General features: G+C 39.2%; 1 protein-coding gene across 1 annotated transcript; it reads right to left on the reverse strand.

Annotated features, from left to right (window-relative positions):
* Nucleotides 1–4,864: 4,864 nt before the first annotated feature.
* On the reverse strand, nt 4,865–20,806 carry LOC112680791 (protein embryonic gonad-like). The gene is made up of 3 exons (XM_025550989.1): nt 20,099–20,806; nt 11,094–11,171; nt 4,865–6,046 (listed from the first exon to the last, which is right to left on the reverse strand). The coding sequence occupies exons 1-3, from the start codon at nt 20,195–20,197 to the stop codon at nt 5,027–5,029; spliced, it is 1,197 nt and encodes a 398-aa protein (XP_025406774.1). The 5' UTR covers nt 20,198–20,806; the 3' UTR covers nt 4,865–5,026.
* Between the last annotated feature and the right edge of the window lie 1,427 nt (nt 20,807–22,233).

The raw sequence follows: 22,233 nt of genomic DNA on the forward strand, positions 1-22,233 counted from the left end.
ACAAGTAAATACGTCAAAATGTCGAATGGATTGAAAAAAAAAAAAGTATACGTTATTATAGAAAAACGATGGTTAACTTGTTCGGTCTATCGTTTGAAAACGAGTTTGAACCACCGCTGAGCATGTACAATAATAAGACACGGATGAACCGGAATGAAGCAATCGGTTGTCGGGCGGACATCGTTCGGCCGGATAATGTAGGCTTTTTTTTCGCGGAAGATTAAGCGATGAATATGATTTATACGCAACGAAACCGAGATTCTCACGTGGTTCGGAGGATCGTCTTGCGCGTACACATCAATCGGTGTTATCCCGTCCGCGATCCATTGTTTGTCATAGCGATTCGTTTTCGGTGCGATTCGAGAAAGCGGTGTGACGAATCGCTCTCGGACAAGGACTCTCGAAACACGTCGCGCTATCAGCGCAAGAGGGCCGTATATCAAAAAATTTTCGATGAGAACCATTTGCGCCCATCACAACTTTTTTATGACCCATTTGCGCCCGAAATATTTTTAATAAAAATTTGTAAACCCGGGCAACGTTGCCAAATTGTATTCTGGAATACAAGACATACTATTTATTAACCTTATAAAGTTAAAAATATTGTACATATTAATGAGCATGATCGAGTGAAAATAATCGAGTTATTGTCATATTGACTAATTTTTTTAAACCCAAAATGTTGAATTATTATTAAAGTACTATAATAGTATATTAAACTTATCTACTTAATTTAAATGTTTATCAATATAAAAATAATCTATATTATAAATCACAATGGCAGCGTTGTATGCGAAATGGGCGCATATGTGCTATAAATCATAGTACCTTATCTTTCGGGCGCATCTGTCTACATCTCTGGGGTGCAAATGTACTATTCTGGGGTGCAAATAGGCTACAGCCAAAATTTTAAATTTACGTTTTTGGTATCTCCAATTTTTTTCCAAATAATCCATTTTTTTTTCTTTTTTTTTTTGTAGTGGCGCGATCTATCTAATTATATTTTTAAACCGTCAGTTATATAAATAAACTTATTGCACTAAGACAGATCCAGAGGTAGCTGAAAACAATAAAGCCGTAGTACAAAATTTGGTCTTTTAATTACACTTATTGGTAACAATATTATAAAAACATTTCTGGTCTAGTTAGTTAAAGTGGTATTTAGCAGAAGAAAATTACAAATTACTATAAATTATTAAACGTTAGACATGTTCTCCTGAACAATTTAATATTTTTGATATATGGCCCCCTTGCACTGATAGTGCGACATATCCGGTGGTACATACGTGAAAACGGTTAGGACGAGTGTACCGGAACTTTGGAACGTCAACGGGTTGTTACACGCGATTGACGGCCGAAACTTACAGTTGATACCATATTTCCCGTGTGAAACGATCCTAAGAATCTATGTATATCGTTTTATTGTTGTCGACTCAGGAACATATGTAAGTCATGAACATGATGTAAGTGGCATGCGGAGATTTCTCGTCTGGAAAAACGACCGGGATTGGAAAAATGTCAAACCCCTGTAGCGGCGAGGAGCGGTCACGGATAGTTTCCCTACGGAAATACGGGGACGCGATGCTATTAGCATATCCGTACACATAAGGCTCTAGTCCCGTTGTTCAATATGCAGTACTGTACCAACGACGTTTTGCATACAGATATTCCGTTACCGGACGAAACACTAGTTCGTCGTGATCGCAACGTTTCGGGTTTTGACCGTTCGCACACACCAGACACTTTCCGCTTTCAAGGCTCAGGCGTCGTTCCCGGTACGACGACATATCGCACCCCTAGAATGCAAACAGCACAACTCACAAATAGTAATCACCGAAAAAAAGTGATTAAATATTTTAAGAATTTTTAAAACCACCTGAAAATATCATTTTTTACGATATTTTGAGTTTTTTTAATTAGTTGTCGTTAATCTTTGTTTTGTATTCTTATAGGAGTTTAAGGAATTCCCTAAAACTCAACATCACAACAAAAAAAAAATCAACTTCAATAATAAACAATCTTAAAGAGAAAAACAATTATATTTTACATGTTTATTGCATTTTACTTTGAATTAATCTTGAAAAAAGATAAGAAAAACGAAAGGAGCGCCAATAATAGATATTTATCTCGCGGTGGTACCATCTCTAAATCGAAATTTTTTTGAGTTATACTGTTTGTACTCTAGGGATGCGATATTATGCTTCCGCATCGACGTGCGGTCCGTCGCGAACCCGTTCTCGTCCCGTGACGAAAATAACGATAGATGACGCAGCTTTATATCAATTGCACTGAAAATCGCAGGTAAAGAAAGAAAAATTATGGGATGGAAAAAAGGTATACATCTATTGCGCCAGTATAAAAAGGGTATAATTTATAGAGGAGTTTATAAATTGTGCTTAAAATTACCTTATCTATATCTATTTTTTATATTTTTACTAACCCCATCCAAATATTTTTGTTTTTTATGAAGTTTTAAAAATGATGTAACACAACAATCATAATACGTGTTCTCAAAAATAGACCAAACTCTAAATTTATGACAAACAAATAAATAGTAAAATAGACATAACTAATTTTAATATCATACCTGAGAACTTTTCAACATTTATAGGATAAGTGTAAATATATATAAATATATAATATACTACTAATGTAAATTCCAAGTATGTAAAATGATTAGTTTGATTTTAATTCTTGTTTTCAGCCATTATGATTTTTACTTGTACTGTATAGTTCTTATACCGGCGCAATAGACGTATACCTTTTAAAGGGCGATGCCCTTTTCCACCAATATCCGTTTCCACCAAATGAGATACTGACCACATTTTTACCAAAAAAATTGTATACTGCGCTTAAATTAAAAGCTATAGCACAAAAATAACTTTATTCAACATATACTATTAATTCAATAAATGTAAAGTCATTGTATAATATTTACAATATAGGTTGGAAAATGTTAAATTTTATTTATAAAAATGGTTAGATATAAAAAGGTGAAAAAAATGATATATTATGGTATGCGATACCTTAGTTACCTATACAAATTATAACTAATATATAATTAGTTGATATTTGTTAACTGATCCAATAAAAAATTTAAAATTGTTTAGTTCTAGTGTTTTATTTCTGCGTTTACTTCCGATAACTTTAGCCATCACAGACTTATAAATTTTAAAATTTACGTTTTATTTTAACACACACACACACACACACACACACACACAGTTGTAATGCAATATTTAAACTGTGCCATCTTTTCATTTGTTCATAAAGTATTCGATTATTTAGATATTATCATGGTTAATGTTATGAGTACACGCATAAGTACGGTAACGGTTTAACATACGATTAAATACAATAAATGTACAATATACATTGATTATATTGTGTGTATATTTATATATATTTTACATAAATCCGAAAAACTCACGAAGAGTATAGGTATTCTATCTCATTTGGTGGAAACACGGATATTGTGGTGGAAAAGGGAAAGATACACTTTTGGTGGAAACGTGTTACGCCCCTTTTAAATATACCGTTTTTATACCGGCGCAATAGATGTACACTGTACAGGTAATTAGGAACAAAAGAAATTGAAAACTTGTTTTACGTTCGTCCGACCGGCTATGGGAAAACGATCGACTCGACCGCCAGCTGTTCATCAGTAGTCCGGAGTACGATTTTACGTTTTCGCGTGCGCGTCCGACAACCATGACAACGGATACTACCGGTCGAAACATGTACCGTTTAAAATTAATATAACGTTTTCGGAACAATAATATAACGCGAACCCCAACGTTTATTACCGGAACCGTTTACCGATTCCATCGCTTTAACCGCAATGCGTCCCGAACAATAATATTTTTTATTTAAAATATCCGTACGTGTACACGTACTACGAGCGTGCGAGCGTAATCACTTCGGAACGTAAAAAAGTTTTATATTTTTTTTTTTACGCCTTCGCGCTCGTAGAGGAAAAAATTCTGTATCGCACGCTCGTCATAACATTATAGTATTTTAATAGCCGTTCCTGTAACAAACGAATGATTAAAAAATATAATCTATTGGAATTAACATTTACGTGGACGTATATTTTTTTCATTTCGATAATAACGATCAAGCGAGGACGAGTTAAATAAAAATTGATTCTTATACGTTACCTTAAATACAGCGTACAACCTAAATATATATATATATATATTACTTAAAACTTATCGAATGTACTATAATGATAACGATCTCGTTTTATTCTGTTTCGACGTGTGTGTGTGTGTGTGTGTGTGTGTGTGTGTGTGATCGTTATTAATTATTATTTATTGTAATCCGTGAGTCGGTCCAAGTACAGTGCGCTCACTTTTTTTTTTCTAACGATTGTTCAAATGATTTGGTCGATTCTTTACCAACACGAAAACATTGCATTGTCCGAGATCCTGATGGAATTCGTCGAAACTGAATGTTCCAAACTGTACTAACGGTTGTACATTAAACATTTAGTTAACGATTTTCGGGGCTTTCGATGATAACAATCCGCGGATCGGCGGTTTGGCGGTGTAACTCGAGTTTTGATCGTGATGTTGTTTAAAATTAACAAATGAAAGGATAAAATATTTACTCCGATCGTTTTCACGATGTTTTTACAAACATTCGTAAAACATACAAATATGACATTAGAGTTGAAAAATATTCGATGCGCAGAAAAGAAACACAGGAGGGAGAGGGGAATTGTAACCAATACACCATAGCGGATGGCAGAACTATCCGCGAATAACGACACTGGTCGTTGATGTCTGCGGGTGGAACGTTCTTGGAGGTGTACACACAACTGGACCGGCAGAGGAATGTGGACGGAAGAAAACAAATAAAATGAATACGAAACGAGTCCGTTAGACTGTATATTATCATGCTGTGTACATGTTTTTTTTTTTTGTTTTAATTACAATTGATGTACATTGAGTTTTCGCACGTTTTCACGGGACATCGGTGTCACGGTCGGCGAAGGGAGAGAGAGAGAAATGATGGATCGGCGTCATGCGCGCTGGTCGTACGTCAGGTCCAAGGGCAAGTTTTTCGCGGTCCGCTCGCCGTCGCCGACCGCCGCCGACCCTTCCGAATCGGATTCGGATTCGGAAACGTCCGGGTCGCCGGAACCGGACGTCCGGTCGGCCGCCAACTGGGACCGGCTTCGACCCACGCCGTTTTCGTCGATCGACGGCGACGAGGACGGTGACGGCGACGGTGACGGTGGCGCGGCGGCGGAGGACACGGACAGGTCCATGGGCGACTCCTGGACGGGCAGCAGATCGCGGCGCACCGCTACTCGTTCCGCGGGAGACCGCGACCGGGCGAGTCTGTCGTGGTCGTCGGTGCACGAGGACGACGACGATCGGGACGCCGGGCTGTCGGTCGGCGGCGACCGGGTCCCGTGATGCGGCGCCGGCTGCATGGCCGCCATGAAGAACGGCGCGGGCGGCGGGAACGGGAACGCCGGGAAGAACGGCGACGGCCACCGCAGCAGTTCCGGTCGGACGGCCTGCACGACGGCCGCGGCCGCGGCGGCAGCGGACGCGGACAGCCGGCCGCCGGTGCCGACCACACCGTAGTCCTGCTGCTTGTTCAGGTCGCCGGCCACCGAGTTGTTGTTGTCCGCGTCCAGGCGCATGTGGTGTTTGACGTCCGCCCACGATGGCGGCGGCGGTGGTGGCAGCGATGGCGGCAGTGGCAGCGGCGGCGTCCTGCCCGCTACCGAGTGCTGCTGGAAGTGCAACCCGACGCCGACCGATCGATGCTGCAGCTGCTGGTGCTGCTGCTGGTGCTGCTGGCTCCGGTGCTGCTGGTGGTGCTGCTGTTCCTGGAGCAGGCAATGGATCTTGAACCAGTTGGACCGCCGTCCGTACCTGGACCCGCTCTTGGACATGCCCACCACCAGGCACTTGCGCAACCGGCACGCCTTGCACGACGTCCGGTTCTTCTTGTTGATCACGCACTCGCCGTTGTTCTTGCACTCGGATATCGAGCCCAGGTTGTTGTAGGTCCGGCCGAAAAACGACTGAAACAGGGCCGGGAAAAAAATCGATTATGAGTCCCGTGTCCGCAAACAATGGAGAGTTAAAGCTAATTTTGGAACAACGTGTTCTCGGTTATATTAGGTATCAGTCAGGGGCGTATCCAAGAGGAGGGGGGGTTCGGGTCCGGGCCCTCCATTGATATTTCTACATACTCAACGGTTTAATAGTAAATAGTACAATAATAGCAGGTATATAGTGTATTTTAGTTCCCCGTTAACTTCAATATACAAATTTTATAGATTATATAATGTATAAACCGTACTATAGTTATTAACAGTAATTTGTTGGTACTGAATTAAACTGTAACTATAATTAGAGAACAGATAAAATAAAAATTTTGGACCTCCCCTCCTCACCATAAAAATTCCCGGGTACGCCCCTGGTATCAGTGGCGTTACGGTCAGTACGGGCATGGGTTATGACCATAAGCGTGTGCAGACATAACTGGCAGGGTAGTCAAACATAACACATTATCATTTAATATTAACAAAAAATTTGCATTCGTAACTTCATTTAACTTAATAACTATATTTCTCCAGTATTCTTACATTTTTTTAACGTTAACTAATGTTTCGAAGTGGTTGAAAATAATATGTTTATTTATTATTGTGATCATATTGAATATTTTGGTGAGGGTGGGAAGTTTCACAGAATAGTCAAGTACCTACCCTGACTACCCCGTGTGCACGCTTATGGTTATGACGTCTCTTACGGTTCGATTTCGACGAAAAAAACGGATTAAACGCGTTTTCGAAACATCCGTAAAATTATCTATGGAGTCGCCGTTTAACGCGAAGACGCGTGCAAGTTCCGTCGCAGTTCGGTTTGGACGCGAAAACCAAGCGGTCGCTTATTGCAGTTCGGTTTTTTGCCCGATGTATGGAAAGGTTATAGAAACGAGTACGATAATTCAAACGCTGCAGATATGATATAATGACATATTACACACCGCGGTATCACGGCGCGAAACGAAAATAATAACAATATATTATTCCTTAACGAGTTCTGCGCTTCCTCTCGAATATTCATAATAAGCGACTTAAGACGTTCCGCGCCGGGAATGGGTTGTTCTACGAATAAATAATGACATTTAACGGCAATAACATTCTACGTTTTCATTTTTTTCATTTTTTTTTTTTTTTTTACCTTCTTCCATACGTTTATAAAATACGTATGTTATAATCGAACGCGTACCGATATGATGTACGCGCGCGTTCGCGAAATCTATTATCGCGTGTCCGGCGCGTGTGATTTATGTGCGACTTTAGCGCGCCGCGGCGAGAAAATATTGCAGCGCACTCGCATTGTCAGCGTTTAGACTTTTCTAAATTATTACAAATCACGTGTGTACGCCACGCTCGGACCGCGTTCCCTGTGCTCCGACTGCGTACGGTATTGCAATTACAACACGCGGTGATCGCAGTGGTCTTGACCGCAGTCCGTTCCGGAACGACATAAATTATCAATACTTTTCCACGTGGCTATGGGAAACCGTCGGTGGTTCAGTCGCGACGACCATAAAACGTCCCGGACGGACATAATCAATCATACCGTTGTTCTCGGTCCGCCGCTCCGAACAGTGAGAACCACCGCAGCAACGGTGTTCGGCGGAAAATCGCAGTGCTCGCCTTTGGGTTCGTTGTAAAAGCCTCTATCAGGGCTTATTCTAAACCGCAGTTGGGCTTATTTTGCGCATTTGGAAAAGGTAGATGCGCACTTGATAATAGACTGTTGGGAAATTGATTTTTGATTCAATGTTGTTTAGTGTTGTTTTATACATTGCATTATGATTTATAAACGAAGTGAAAAGGAAATTTACTAAAAAATATTAAAAAAAAAAAAAATACTTTGAACACGAATGTAAATTGTTTTATTTATATCTTTTAAATACATTACATTTTAAATTACTTCACATAGAAGCTACACATTTTATCATTTTTAACTATAATTTGACAGTATATTTTGAGATCATAGTTCTATTTTGATAGGCTTATTTAAACAAAATGCGTAGTTGATAAAAATCCTTAAAATAATCCCTGGTCTCTATCTCGTTACGAAAACAGCGGCTCGAAGATGGTTGCAAACGATGTGTGATACGTGCTCCGAGCGAAAAGTTTATGAATTAATTGTTTTTTTTCCCCTTATTATTATAATATTTCTTATTCGAACGGTCCTGCAGTGGGTAGACGGACGAAGGACGTTCGAGTGCGCGCCGTCGCCAACTCGGTTGGTGCACGACAACAATAATAAGTTGACGTAGTCCTTTAACCTTCGAGTTTTTACCACGAAACGACAATATCGATTTCGTTGTTCCCGTCAAATAGAACAATAACCCGGTGCGCTTTTAATCCTATAAGCACGCGACAGACAGGAGGTATTGAAATTCGCCTACAAATGAGTGTGAGTTATAAATTGTACCGTCGTTATAACAAGTGGGAGCGTAAACAGCGGTTGAAAAATAAAACATTGGCAAACAAATAGATTTTTTTATTATATCTGACCACCTCGATCAAACCACTGTAACAAATTGACTTTTTCCAGTTATTATTTGGAAGTTAAGATTAAATATATTCACCCGTCCTCGTCTCTTTACTTCAATTTAAGGTTCCTCAGCGCATATCTAGATCTGCTATCCCCTTCTATATTCCTCATTCGTCCACCAACCACACGTGCAATGAGCCTATTAGACGGTTAATGCGTCATGCGTCTCGAGCCAATGCAGATACTTCTTTTCTCATGTCCGTTTACGAAATTTAATTACTCTATTTACTTATTGTAAAATTTATTTTCTGCTACTGTATAATATTATATCTATTCTATGTATTAATTTAAAAAAAGGACTCGTCCGTATATCTCATATAATAAATAAACTATTAATTTACATTTTTGTTATGTTATTAACTAACTTTATTAACTAACGTGCATTAAAATTGTAACAGAGCACGAGTGTTTTAAGTATGGTCAAATTTAAATAAAAACTTAACAGTTATGTCAATTTTTTTTTTTTTTTACGATCCATGCGTAAATTACAAGATAAATTAATTTTTATTTTTTAAGTTTAACGAATGTTTTACTATTCGTTAATTTGAGACGCAAAGCGTTTTATTTGTTGACTTTTAACATCTACACCTTATCATAGGTGCTCAACCTTTTTCGGCTCACGGTAACTTAAAGTATTTTCCAACATTTTGAAGCACTCCCGTATAGTAGGTCGTGTGTTTAGCTGAACATGTTACAATCATACATTATTATATTTTAAAAATGTAAATTTTCTTTTAAACATTTACTATACATAACTATATGTTTAAATAATGGTAATGATAATGCGTCCTTATATTGAACGATTAAACGCACATGGCCTTATCCTTCATAAACGTTTTTTTCTTTTTAATTGTGATCAAATATGCATACGATTGCTTTACACACGAAACAATTTTAGGGCACCCTCGATTAAAGCTCGCTTCGCCGGGGATCTCTGCCTTAACGTGTCGCGGGTGAACTTGACTAATTCGAGTGAACAATCGTTTGTCGTTCTCCCAACGAGATAAGTGCAGAAACCGTTGAGCGGTAACGACGAATTACGTACCGTAATTAATCCGACGGATTCGGTCAGTCGGACGACGCTGATAAAAAATAAATAAAATAATAATAATATTGTAATGATTGTGCAACGCGATGCACGTGCATGCACGAGAACGAGAAGTATAGGTGTACACGCGGTTGGGTAACGGTCGATCGAAACGTGTGTAAAATCGTCTTTTGACGCGTAAAACAATTATATTATTATTGCCCGTCCGTCGAGTCCGGGGAAGGGAAAACATAAATTAGCCATTGTCGAACTGCACGCGCGAGTGAGTATAGTTTCGATATTATATCATTGTTATTACTGTTATTAATGTAATAATATCATCATCATTATCGGTTATTGCTGTTATTATCATCTCGGATCGTAAACCGTTTCGCCGCGCTCCGTTCGTCATTTAATTGTTCGGCCGCGTTGTGCAACGGTTCGCGATGATGATGCACGAACCGGCCGTTTAGCGTCGGGTAATCGAAGGCGATATTGCTTTGCGCGGTCTCGCGTGCGATTGCAACGATGAATGTTTATTTTTTCGATTTCGAATTGAAAAAAAAAAAAATGCGAAAACTTTAAAGAGAAAAAACATTGAAAAAAAATAAATAATTAAATAATAAAAACAGTAAACGGCGTACGGTAAAACGTTATCATTGTCGTCCGTTAGACGGTTAACGCGTACGTGGTACACGATGGGTACGCACCACCGTAGGCGTTCTTCGACCAGTCATGTCTTTTCGATTAGTTTCTACGGTTTTTATTTTTTTCTACGTCTCCCGGACGTTATTTTCGCGCGGTTCTGTTCGATCCCGATAGGTTTTATTGAACGATACGTGATTGTTTCTTCTATACTTTACGACCCGGCAAACGAAATCCGTCGGGCTCTTGATCGCTTACGGAACCATGACAATAATAATAATTATCGTTACGGCAAGAATAGATGCCGGCCATCAGGATCCGTTGACGCGCGTTCAAGTCTCTACGAGTTTATGATTCGTCCGGGTCACAAAATGCAATATTTATAGTGTTGATCTCGATATAGTCTTTTCGATAAACTCTCTCTCTCTCTCTCTCTCTCTCTTTCACTCAGTCTGCGATTTGCAGTCGCTTCCGATAAACGGGGATTATTATTTCACTCCCTTTACAGTCAATGTGTTTCAATAAATTTCGTAAATGTACGCGAGCACACTCGCACACACACACACACACACACACACACACACACACACATGCATACGTATACATAAAAAATGTCAGATATTTAACGTTGGCTGACATGTATAAGATTATTGTAATGGTTCAATATTATAATGTCGAACAAGGTCAGAAATTGATCCGTACACAGATACGTGTAAAATATAATGTTCTGTAATAACGTGTTTTTCAAAACCGAGTAATTCACGTCAATTAAACGCTACGGTTTTATTGCTTAATTATATAATCAAATAAATTACCTTGCATCCTTCACAAGTAAACGCACCGAAATGAAATCCGGCGGCAGGTTCTCCGCAAACTCGACACAGCTGACTCATCTGAAAACATGAATACGATTGAAAAATGTGTACCTGTATTTAATATGTATGTGACAAACAATATAAACGGTCGAATTAAAATTCCCGCTCGCATCGGTATACACACACACACACCGTTGTACGTGCGCAGGTATACGTACAGTAATATAAACAAATTGGTATTTATAATAATTCTCGGTTTTTTTGTAATGTCAACGAGATATTTTTTCCCGTTTTTACGCATACACATAACTACTAGCATATACGTTCATAAAACATTGGACTCATCCCGCCCCGTTGGTTTTCATTGTATTTCAACTGGTCCGAGAAAGATCGAAAACGCGATACGTACGCGCGTATTATACACACTCATTTAATTTGTACTTTGTATCGAACGTCTCGGACGATTTGCATACGATATTAATGTGTTTTTCAATTGCGAAATTATAGAATCTCCCCGTCCTAATAACGCAGAAGACGTCCGGAGTCGGTTCCCATATAATTATACCATTAGGTTTATGACACACCGAAGTGTGTAACGCGAAGACTCGTCCGATCCGAGATTTTACTTATTGCACCGTGGTAAGCACGTGATATAAACTCGGTTTGAAAATAAAAACAAGCAAGACCCAACCCGTCGGAACGACGTTAATGGTTCCGGGGCATTATTGAACGTTTTAGCCAAGTGTATCCAAGTATTTACGGGTCGATCGTCTTCTCTTTTCCTTGTTGCGGATGCCGTGCGCAACGTTGCGCCGCGCCAAGTCGAAATCGGTCGGTTTGCATAACGAACAAAAACCGCACTACGTTTACGCGTTTCATCTGAAAGTTTGACGTGGCGAGTGTCGTTTGTACCGGACGATGCGAATCTTCGGAGATAATAACTACCGTATTTATTTTCAACGGTTACGGTTCGAGTGGTTACGCATACGTATGCCGGTGCGGAAGACGATGGTAACACTGATAAGATGAGGCGAATCTTCCACAGATTGTTTTACTGCACGTGAGCGCGCGTGTAATTTATTAGATGTACATGATCTGACCACTCCTTCTCGCCGTACTATGTGACTTTCGATTCTCTCCGATTTATAGGCACACTCCGCGAACGTTGCCTTCGGAGAGACATAAAACCTACCTTTATTTTATTCATATTCTTATGGTTCATTAAAAAAAAAAAAAAAAATGAAATAAAATGATAGTCCAACAATATTGTTGAAATCCTATTACACAAGTACAGCCAATGCAGCAGATAGGTAACCGTATGGAGACTTTGATCGTATTGACCCTTGGCATAGCTTTTTTTTTATTATTATTATTATTATTATTACTATTAGAGAGTTAACCTATGGCAACCCGTGTGGTCAGATCTACTGGTCCATTGTACGGTATCGTATGTGATGTAAACATCCTATAACACTAAATTGTCATACACGTTTAACTCTGTGTGAAGAAAACACCAACTCACGGACACATCATCTAATGCTGATGGTCCAAGAGGTATATTTATTATTTTTATTTTATTTTTTATTAACGTCATTAATCTTACGAGCCACTTAGACTAGTACACTCGCACACACACACATACACACATATACATCCGTTACTTCGAATGAGTATTTTTTATAACTTGATTTGGGTTCCGGCCGTGCCTTACTTAACCCCTATTGTTAATGGAACGGACATCAATGTTGATAAATTCCGTAAAACAATGTAAACCTATATTCAATCTTATATTGTTCAATACAGATACAAGATCTTCGTCCAATTCGTTATTTTCTTCTTCGCCGGACAATATTTTGGAAATGCGTTCTAATGTTGACAAACCCTAATTATTCTCAAATATAGTTGTACATTATTTTTTTTTACGATTGTACCTGTTTCATCCCGTAATGATTTCAACGATTCTTCAATATCCTCAATTATTTTTAACACTGCTATTAAGGAAAGGCCTTTTGTTTGAAGTTTATTCATTCCTTTGATGAGAATTATGAAGTTATGTTATGTTAAAGTTATTTTATATAAAGTTATAAAGTTATAAAGTTATTTTATGTTCGTTAGGTTACTCTCAAGACCGGGTTTTCTTCATCAAGATTTACAATTACGCGGCTAACAGTGTTTAAATTTTTACAGTGATAAATAGCAGAATTAATCCCTGATTCCATATTGTAATTATGGGATCTGGTGATAAACATACACCTGGGACCTCTATTTTGAATATTTCTACTCTAGTTGCCATTTTTTTAAATACTTTTTTACAATTTGCGATTATTTTTGTCAACAGTGCTAAAATTGTCATGAACTTATTCTGCAATTCTATGGAAATCATGTGCTACACATGTGACATGAATAATTTTTTAGTAGAACATTTTTAACGATTTTCCAGCTCTTTTCATGCACGAAGTGTGTTCAATAAATACACAGACTAAAATAATTGCAGAAAAACATTTAATTAATCGTATGGCGTCGCGTTTGATAAAAATAATAGTACATGGTCGTGTCGTATTCCTTTTGGCTATAATTTATTCATAGATTTATCGAAAACTTTACTAATCGTAAAAAAAATTTCCTTGTAAATTAACGTGGTACTTGTTAGGGTTGGAAAATACTATACAGTAAATATTTTATAATGCAGTTATTAGTCGTTGAATTTCGTTAAAAATACCAGTTGAATACACCCCATATTGAAATATACTTAAAAACAGATTGAACCCCACGAATAAATAAATAATTCTTTTGTACGAGTTAATAAATATATATTTAACTTCTTTAAAAATTAAGAACAATTTACTTAAAATATTATTTATAAAGTTAATAGGTTATCCTAACCATATATATAGTCAAGAATTAAAATGAGGTATTTTAATTCCTTCACAAATTTAAGTTAAACACACTGTAGCATTCGTATATTATTCGAAACTGAAACACGTTTTAAAATATGAACTGTTAAACTATTTTCATTTAAAATATACATTACCTTAGAATAATTGAAAACATTTTATATGTTCTTAATAAAAATATGACCAAGTGTTTGAGAACTCAGTGACTCTAGTAAAATTATTCACACGTGCTACTTTATATCAATTCTCTGCCGAATGCATTTGAGTTAACGTTACTATTTTTTGAAATTTTCATTACGTCAGTATCGACATCGCCACATAAAAACATAATTGTTACGAGATGAAGTTTGTTTTGAACGATTCTGAAGTACGCATTGATACATTTCTCTAACGGCGATTCGCTCGCGCGTAGTACGTTTTCGCGAGATAATAACCGGGCGGGAGGGTAAGCATACATGTCACTGGTCATCGAAGTGCTCGAAAATCGCGTTTTCTCCATTTCCCGGTGCCCCTACCACCGTAGCAATCGACCTACAGGAATATCGTGGCCAGCGGTGCGCGGCATTAGATCGTAAGACGCGTCCACACTAGCGTCGCATGTTCGCGTATAGCTAACCAATAAGTTAACTTATACACCTTAAATAACTTTTCTGAATAACTTCATAGTAGTTCAATCTGTCGCACGAGCATAGACGCTTGTCATGTCAAACATTTAAACTATAGTGATTAAATATTCTAAACGTGACAAATTATGACCGTGCCGCAAGAGCTGTAAGCAGTACAGCTAAGCTTAAAAACTGATCATGAATAATAATAGTTTACATTTGTGTGTTGGCAAAAATGTTCGAAGACGTGTCCACACCTGTCGTAACATGTTCGCGTAACATCCTTTGACGTTACGTCAAAACACCGACAACCGACGTTACAAGTTCTCCCATTTGTCGCATACGAATCTTGTTCGCGAACACGTGTTGTTACGCTAGTGCGTACTTGACGCGTGCGCGCACGATCGGTGCGGAGGTCCAGCGAACCGCTGCGGGAAATCGAGTAGATAAACTTACATCGTACAGATAAGCAAATGATACGAATTTTTTTTTTTGATCAAGTAATAACATACAAACCGGCATCTTTGGCCATTAGTTACAGCTACGGTGGCACAGAATTCGATTACAGTAGGTGTACTTCATGATATCGTATTCCGACGGCTAATAACAACGGAAAGGTGTACATGATTTTTAAATCGAGTTATACAATTCGGTCGATCTCATGAAGTCTATCGTCTCGACTTGTTCGCGTCTCGGCTTCTGGTCCTAGCGCGGTGTCGAGTGACGCGTCGATTCCGACCCATTGTCCGTCTTGCACGTGCTCGAGACATTCGGTTAACGCGTGTTTCACGGTCAGCCCTGTGCACCGGCAGACCACGCGTACAGGAGAATCTTCCTCGGTCAACCGAGCCCGTCGCGATCATCCGGGGGACGTCGTGTCACGGAAAAACGATCGCGGGTCGATCACGGCGAAACGTTCCGAACCGCCGGTGGCCGTCCCCGTTTTCGACGGGCCGTCGTTCTCGTTGCGTTCGCTTGTTGTCCGGTGCACCATTATCGTAACGCGGACGGCGACGGTCAGCGGCATTGCGACGGCCGTAACGGCGGCGGTAGGAACGGAACAGCAGCAGCGACGAGAGGCAGGTACTTGTATTATGATAATCAGCTACCCGTCTTTGATACGGTCGGGCCGGCGTCTGCCGCTCGCCTGCACACAATATCGTACGCGCACGTACGTGTAAACACGCGTACACGTGGACCATTTGTAAATCCATTATTGGAGATTATGTAAATGCCCTGTTGTTACGACTCTATTTGTACGATATTCCGACGACCGGCGGATGGGGGGGGAGGGGGGATCGTGTGTTCGTACGTACGTTAGGTTAGCGGCGGTTGTTCCGGTCGGATTTCTTCGGGCACCGACGCACAGGACGCCGCAGCGGTTAAGTTAAGACGTACGCGCCGCGTCCTTATTCATACCGAGTTGAACTTTGACCTCGTTTTCCTCGTACGAAGCTCGTTTTCGTTTTTTTTTTTTTTTTTTTTAATTTATAATTTCTTTATCTTTTCCGTGCGCGCCATCCTGCGCCCACCTGACCCTCGTCGTCTCGTATCCGCACACGCCAATCGCCGTTGTCGTTTTTACATATATTTTTTTTCTTTCCTAATGTAAATGTAGACATTAATATCCTGCTGACGGGTTGATGCGGGAGAAGAAATCTCGCCCGACCAAATACAACGGATGATATTTGAAAATTCCGATTATAATTATTTTTATTATTATTATTAGACGTGGAACCACACGACGTCACCGCGATCGTTCATGAAACAGTTACGGATTTCAAACGAAAACCATAACGATATCGTTTGCATCACGTGTTGTGTGACGACGGACACACTGACGTATTATTCCATCGGCGGCGGTTCCCTTTGTGTCCGCGCGCGCGCGTACGATATTATAATAATTAGTTTCACGGGGGGGGGGGGGGGGGGGGAAAAAAAAGATAAAACGAAATTATAATTTTTTTAAACAAATACGAAAGCGGTCGGTGATTATATTATGCAGGTTAGATTATATATGTACGTAAATGAGCGCGCGTGGTTTTCAAACGTATAACAGTTTTCCGTATAATTCACGTCAGACTTTCACCTAAAGTCGTACACTAATGGATTTCTGACATCGGGTAATTATTTCCACGATTCGTCTTAATAGCGAAGACGGTTTTGCGTCCCGTCAACGTTGACGAGGATGGTGACGTTAAGCGGAGGTGTACCCCTCTTTTGGTACGGAAAACGAAATTGCTCGTTTTGCATAACCCGTCGACGTTTGTGTTACAAAACGTTGACGGCGTTGAAAACTGTTGAGATTATTTTTTTTTATTTGTTTTTTGTTTATACGTGCATCATAATCGTATTAAAACACGCTCCAATGTTATTACCGCTCTGCTGCTTTCGAACGACTTGTTAAGATATATGTTTTCGTATAATAAATAATACCTACGTGTTACATAGATACGTCCAAGAAATAGCAATTACATTTGTTTTCAGTACATCACGGAAATGAATTATTCAAAAAAATATGTTCTCAATCGTAAACCGTAGTCCAGCAATACTTATTTTAATCGATAGCGAAATAATTTATTTACTCTTACGACTATTATATTAAAAAATGCTTTTTTTATTTATTTATTTTTTTTAAGTAACGTACATATGAGATCTCCAATTGTGTTGTATTAAGCGGATGCGGTCGTTTTTCACTTTTATTTAAGATGATCATGAAGTGAATTATCATAGGTTTATTCATTGGTTATCATAATATTAACTCAACGAATTTAAAAGGTAGCTGTTGTTATAGCTTTAAAACCTATAGTTGAACAGATGTCGGATATTAATAAAAAACTAATTTTGAAAAAATACAGCTCCTTAAATGACAATAATATGCATAGTTGGTATAAAATAATTTTTATATTTTTAAATACAGACACAAAAATGATGGTAAATAAATATTGATTATTAACTATGCAATACATATACTATATTTCCACGTGTAAGAAAATACATTCTCATCTTATTCGTATTCTTATTGATCGATAGATTTTCATAGATGCCAATACCATTTTAGTAGAATAATATTGAAATATATATAAATAACGTGACCTATAAGAATAACAAGTATAGCATTAATAAGCTATGTGATCCGAGATAAGGCATTTGAATTTTTTTAAAAACATGATTTTTAGCTTGTAAATAATTTATCCTAAAAGAACCGAAAGACAATGGTAGTTTAATTTAAAGTTGTATTGTTTTTTTGTAAAAAATGCATTTTCGAAGCATTATGTTTAATTAAAAAGTGTTTCATGTTTAATCATTATTAATTACGTTAATTATTAATACTATGCATTATTAAATTATATATGTGTCAATTGATTATAATAATAAGTAGATATGTCAAATGATACTATAAGCTGTAGTATTTGAAAAAAAAACTCAGTTGAAACGACTAGTAAATGTAGTGTTTTAATTTTAAATATGACTAAAGTTTCAAAATAAAAATATTATATTTTGATCATGAAAAAAAAACTCATTTGGTATAATCTGCTAAAAACATTAACAGTTTAACTTGTTGGTGTAATTTTTTAAATAATATAGTACTATTTAATAATAAACCACTCAAATCGTCAAAAAATTTAGTTATTTTAATCTTACGATTGTTAATTTAAATGTGTTTTTACTGAGGCCAATGAATCGATAAATGGCACCCTATGGTATCATAGATGTTCAACTATGGTATCAAAATGTTCAACTTATATATTTTTGTATGTATTTATTTATTTTTTTTTTTTTTAAACATCGATTAATCGAGGACTCTGCGTTGAAAATATATATTATATTATGCGCATTTCTTAAGCAGAAAAATAAGATAACGTAATTCAATACATGATAACGATTAATCTTTGTGGGAGCCTTTCATAAACCATGTGTTATCGATAAAAAATCATTTAAAATTATAATGTATACACCTCGTGAGTGATTTAAATTTGTCACCTAATAGCTTAATTGATCAGATAAGCGAACCTTTGGCAGTGTAAAACATAATAACTCTCGATTCTTAACGCCATTCGGTTCCGGACTCTATGAATAATTTATACTTGTGCGCATGAGTAATTAATTCGCGATAGAGAAAAAAAATGTCATACCTAATAAAAATATTATAAACGAGAAATGTTTATCGGACTACGATCGATTACACATGTTTGCAATGCAAGTGTTTTCGATCTACCGTGTTTCGCTTGTCCAGTTGGCTTTTAAGTATTACATCTTCGCAACATTTTTTTTTCCACTTTTCACTGTTTCTCGGGTTCTTTAAACCCGTAATTTTCTCTTTATATACAGTTGTTATAATATTCAATCTGTCAGTCTCTATTGAATTATATTATAAAAGAAACGTTGTTTGTCGTCCTCCTTCGCGCAAAAACAAGACTCTAGCCTTAAGCCGAAGACGTTTATGTGCCTACCAATTGCCGATATAAATATATATACCTAAGCGTTGTACACATTCACTTTTTCAGCATGTTTTGTTTTTGACTACTTCTATCCCACACGAAATAAATAAATTAACTACATTTATAATACCGTCAATCATTAAAATCGCTAAAAATAATCACGTCATCAACCTTAAGGATCTCGACGATGAAAGTCGTAATTTTTCGGGAAATAATTTCTGTTCTCGAGATTCCACAATCGTGAAGAACGATCCAAAGCGGTATTGTACCACCGACTAACGATGTACAATAAAATAGAGCTGTCTACATTTTTCACGATACTCGTTTGTTCACGGCAAAGAGCGTACGTTTGAGCACCGCTTCCAGCTCAATTGGTAGTGGTAAATAACGATCATTGGTAAACCTATTAGTGCGATATTTATAAAAATAAATTTCGAAAATAATCGCGGACGCAGTAGACGGTCACGTGTGTATCCGATGGGTAAGATCGAATTGAAAAAAAAAATTCCGTTCGAGCGCATTAACTTTTATGCACCCTATACGCATCGTTAGATGTGTTCGGGATCTAAAGACCAAATACGGTTACCGAGTTATAACTCATTAGTCACGAAACGCACTCGTTGGTTTGTTAAGGAACTATGTACAACTGTTGCAACGCACCTATAACGCCACGCATGCCGTCCGTCAGTTTGACGGATGGAAATTATTACTGAAAATCTTAGGCAATCCCGTTCGGACTTTGAAACCAAGACGTACAGTGTTTCCGAAAACGGTAAGTTTCGCCGTTTGGATGTTGCCCACGCGCGTGTAAAGCGGCGCGTATAAACGCACGAGCCGAACCTACCGCGAGCCGTTCTATGATGTACTGGTTTGGCGAGAGGATCGTCGAAAAAACCGAATCCCGACGGATCCGCGCGAACGGTTTGGCGGTAGGTTCGATTCGCACACGTGTGCGCGGCGGCGGATTAAGGGACAGAACGAAACGTAGTCGAAACGTCAAACGGGACCGGACAACGTGCTGGCGACGCACCGACGGTCGTAAAGCAATAATGTGGTGTACTCACGACATCCGATGCGGTCGAAGTGGAGTGACGCGGGTCGACGGGCCACCAGTTCGGCAATGACGATGGCCCATGGGCGCCGTGACCGGATCCGGTGTTCATGTCGGCCGCTCGCCGTCGGTCGTCATCGTTGGACGCGCGACGTACGACTGGACCGCGGTCGGGCCGACGGAGACGCGTTGTGCGCGACCGATTGTCGGCGAATCGCGCGGCCGGAGCATCGCGCCGACGGGGAACCGGTGAGCCGGACGATCCCCGGTCGGAACGCGGGTCTGCGGAAAACGGACGGCTGATCGGAACGGTGATGTGAGAAAAACGATAGTGATAACGACGGACGCGCGACGGTCGATCTTTGATCGATGTCGCGCGGTACCAGAGCGAGGGGAATTCGTGTGTTCGATTCGATCGATATGTTGTCCCACGCGGACGGTGGGGAAGGACGAAACGGACGACAGATAATCGAAATGAACTTGTTCGCGTTACACCTCTCGCGAGAAAACTTTTACGACCGAAACGGTATTGCTGTTGATCGTAATACGCGCGATGCTCGTCGAAGTGGTCGGCGACGACGACGACGACGACGACGACGACGATGGTCCGCGTTGTGTCCGCGACGGGATCGCGGCTAATAATGGGACTGAACGGCGGACACGTGTGATCGCCGAGACGGAACCAGAACCGTACGAGACCGGTTTCGACTCCTACTTTGCCGCGCGTCACCGCCGCCGCCGTCGCTTCTTCCTCGTACCTACCACTTGCCCACCCACCTGCCTGCCCGTGCCACGAGTACGCCCGACCGTAGCGATTTCCTAGCCGCGCGACGTCATCTTCGCCCCGTGGCCGTGTGCGCGCGCGTCGTCCTTCTTCCGATTCCCTCCTTCCGAAGCCCTGCCCCTCGATCCCCGCCACGTCGACGTGTTCCCGTGTCCCGTACGACATCGCGATAACGATATGCGCGCACGGGCACTTCCTTCCCGTCGCTGTACGCACACGTTCCGGCCGTCCCCGCCGCTCTCCTGTTCCGCGCGTCTATCTGCCTCGTGCGGAAGACCGTCACCGAAGCGATCGCGCGGCTACGACTGTGACGATGGCTACTCGGCCCTACACGGTGTTCGGGTTACTCGTACGTCCGACGCATGTGTTCGCTAATGTCAAGAGTGCGTACATTATATAGGTACGTAAATTTATCGGCACATTAGTGACTTAAAGAAAAAATATTACTGAAAAATGTACGTCCGGTACATAAAATGTTTTAAATAAGTTGGTTTTTAAACTTGAAGTAAATACGCAATTTAGGTATCTGTACTACACTTTGTAATGTGCGATGACCGTAAATGGCAAATTCTAATTTTTATATGTCTTATATGCACGTAGACTGATTGGGTGCAAAGAAATTTGATATTTCAATGAAAATTAAATAAATAAATATTTTTTTGACTCGATATAATTGTCCATGCGAATATGCAATTGGTATACAAATAACAGATTATAGACCACGGTTACAGTTTAATATTTGTAATCCAATATTATATTGATGTAAAATAAAAACAATAAATCAGTCTCACGATATCATCGATTGTACAAGTGACAACATATTTGTGATTATCAATTGTCTTTAGCCAATACAGTGCACGTAACGTATAGTGTATTGACGAGTTACGACTGACTACTGAATAGCATTTTTATTTTTGATCAAAATGAAACGAAGTAATTCAAGTGTACTATATTATTTTTTTTTCAAAAATCAAAAAATGAATATTAAAACTTCGTATTTTTCATAATTTGATGTCATTCATAAAATCGTCTTAACGGCTTAACATCGTTAACCGTTCATAGAGAAATCGCAATTGAAACCAAAAAAAAGGTTTTGATATGATGTCTCAAATATCAAGAAAACTACTATCGTTGTATATGCATGTGCGAGTTGCGACGACAAAATTGCACGTGAACTATTATTATACTGTTATATTACTTTACGTTTATATTCACCGGCACACCTACAAATTCTCCTTGGTCATCACCGCGGTAAATGAAATGACAATCGTAAACAATCACCTGTACAGCTGAGTGATGTCCGAATGGATAGACAGCAAATATTATGATATATGTGACGACGACCTGCGCAACACTACAAACGG

This window comes from Sipha flava, unplaced genomic scaffold (assembly GCF_003268045.1).
Source record: "Sipha flava isolate LNK unplaced genomic scaffold, YSA_version1 180_pilon_pilon, whole genome shotgun sequence".
Taxonomy (NCBI): Eukaryota; Metazoa; Arthropoda; class Insecta; order Hemiptera; family Aphididae; genus Sipha; species Sipha flava.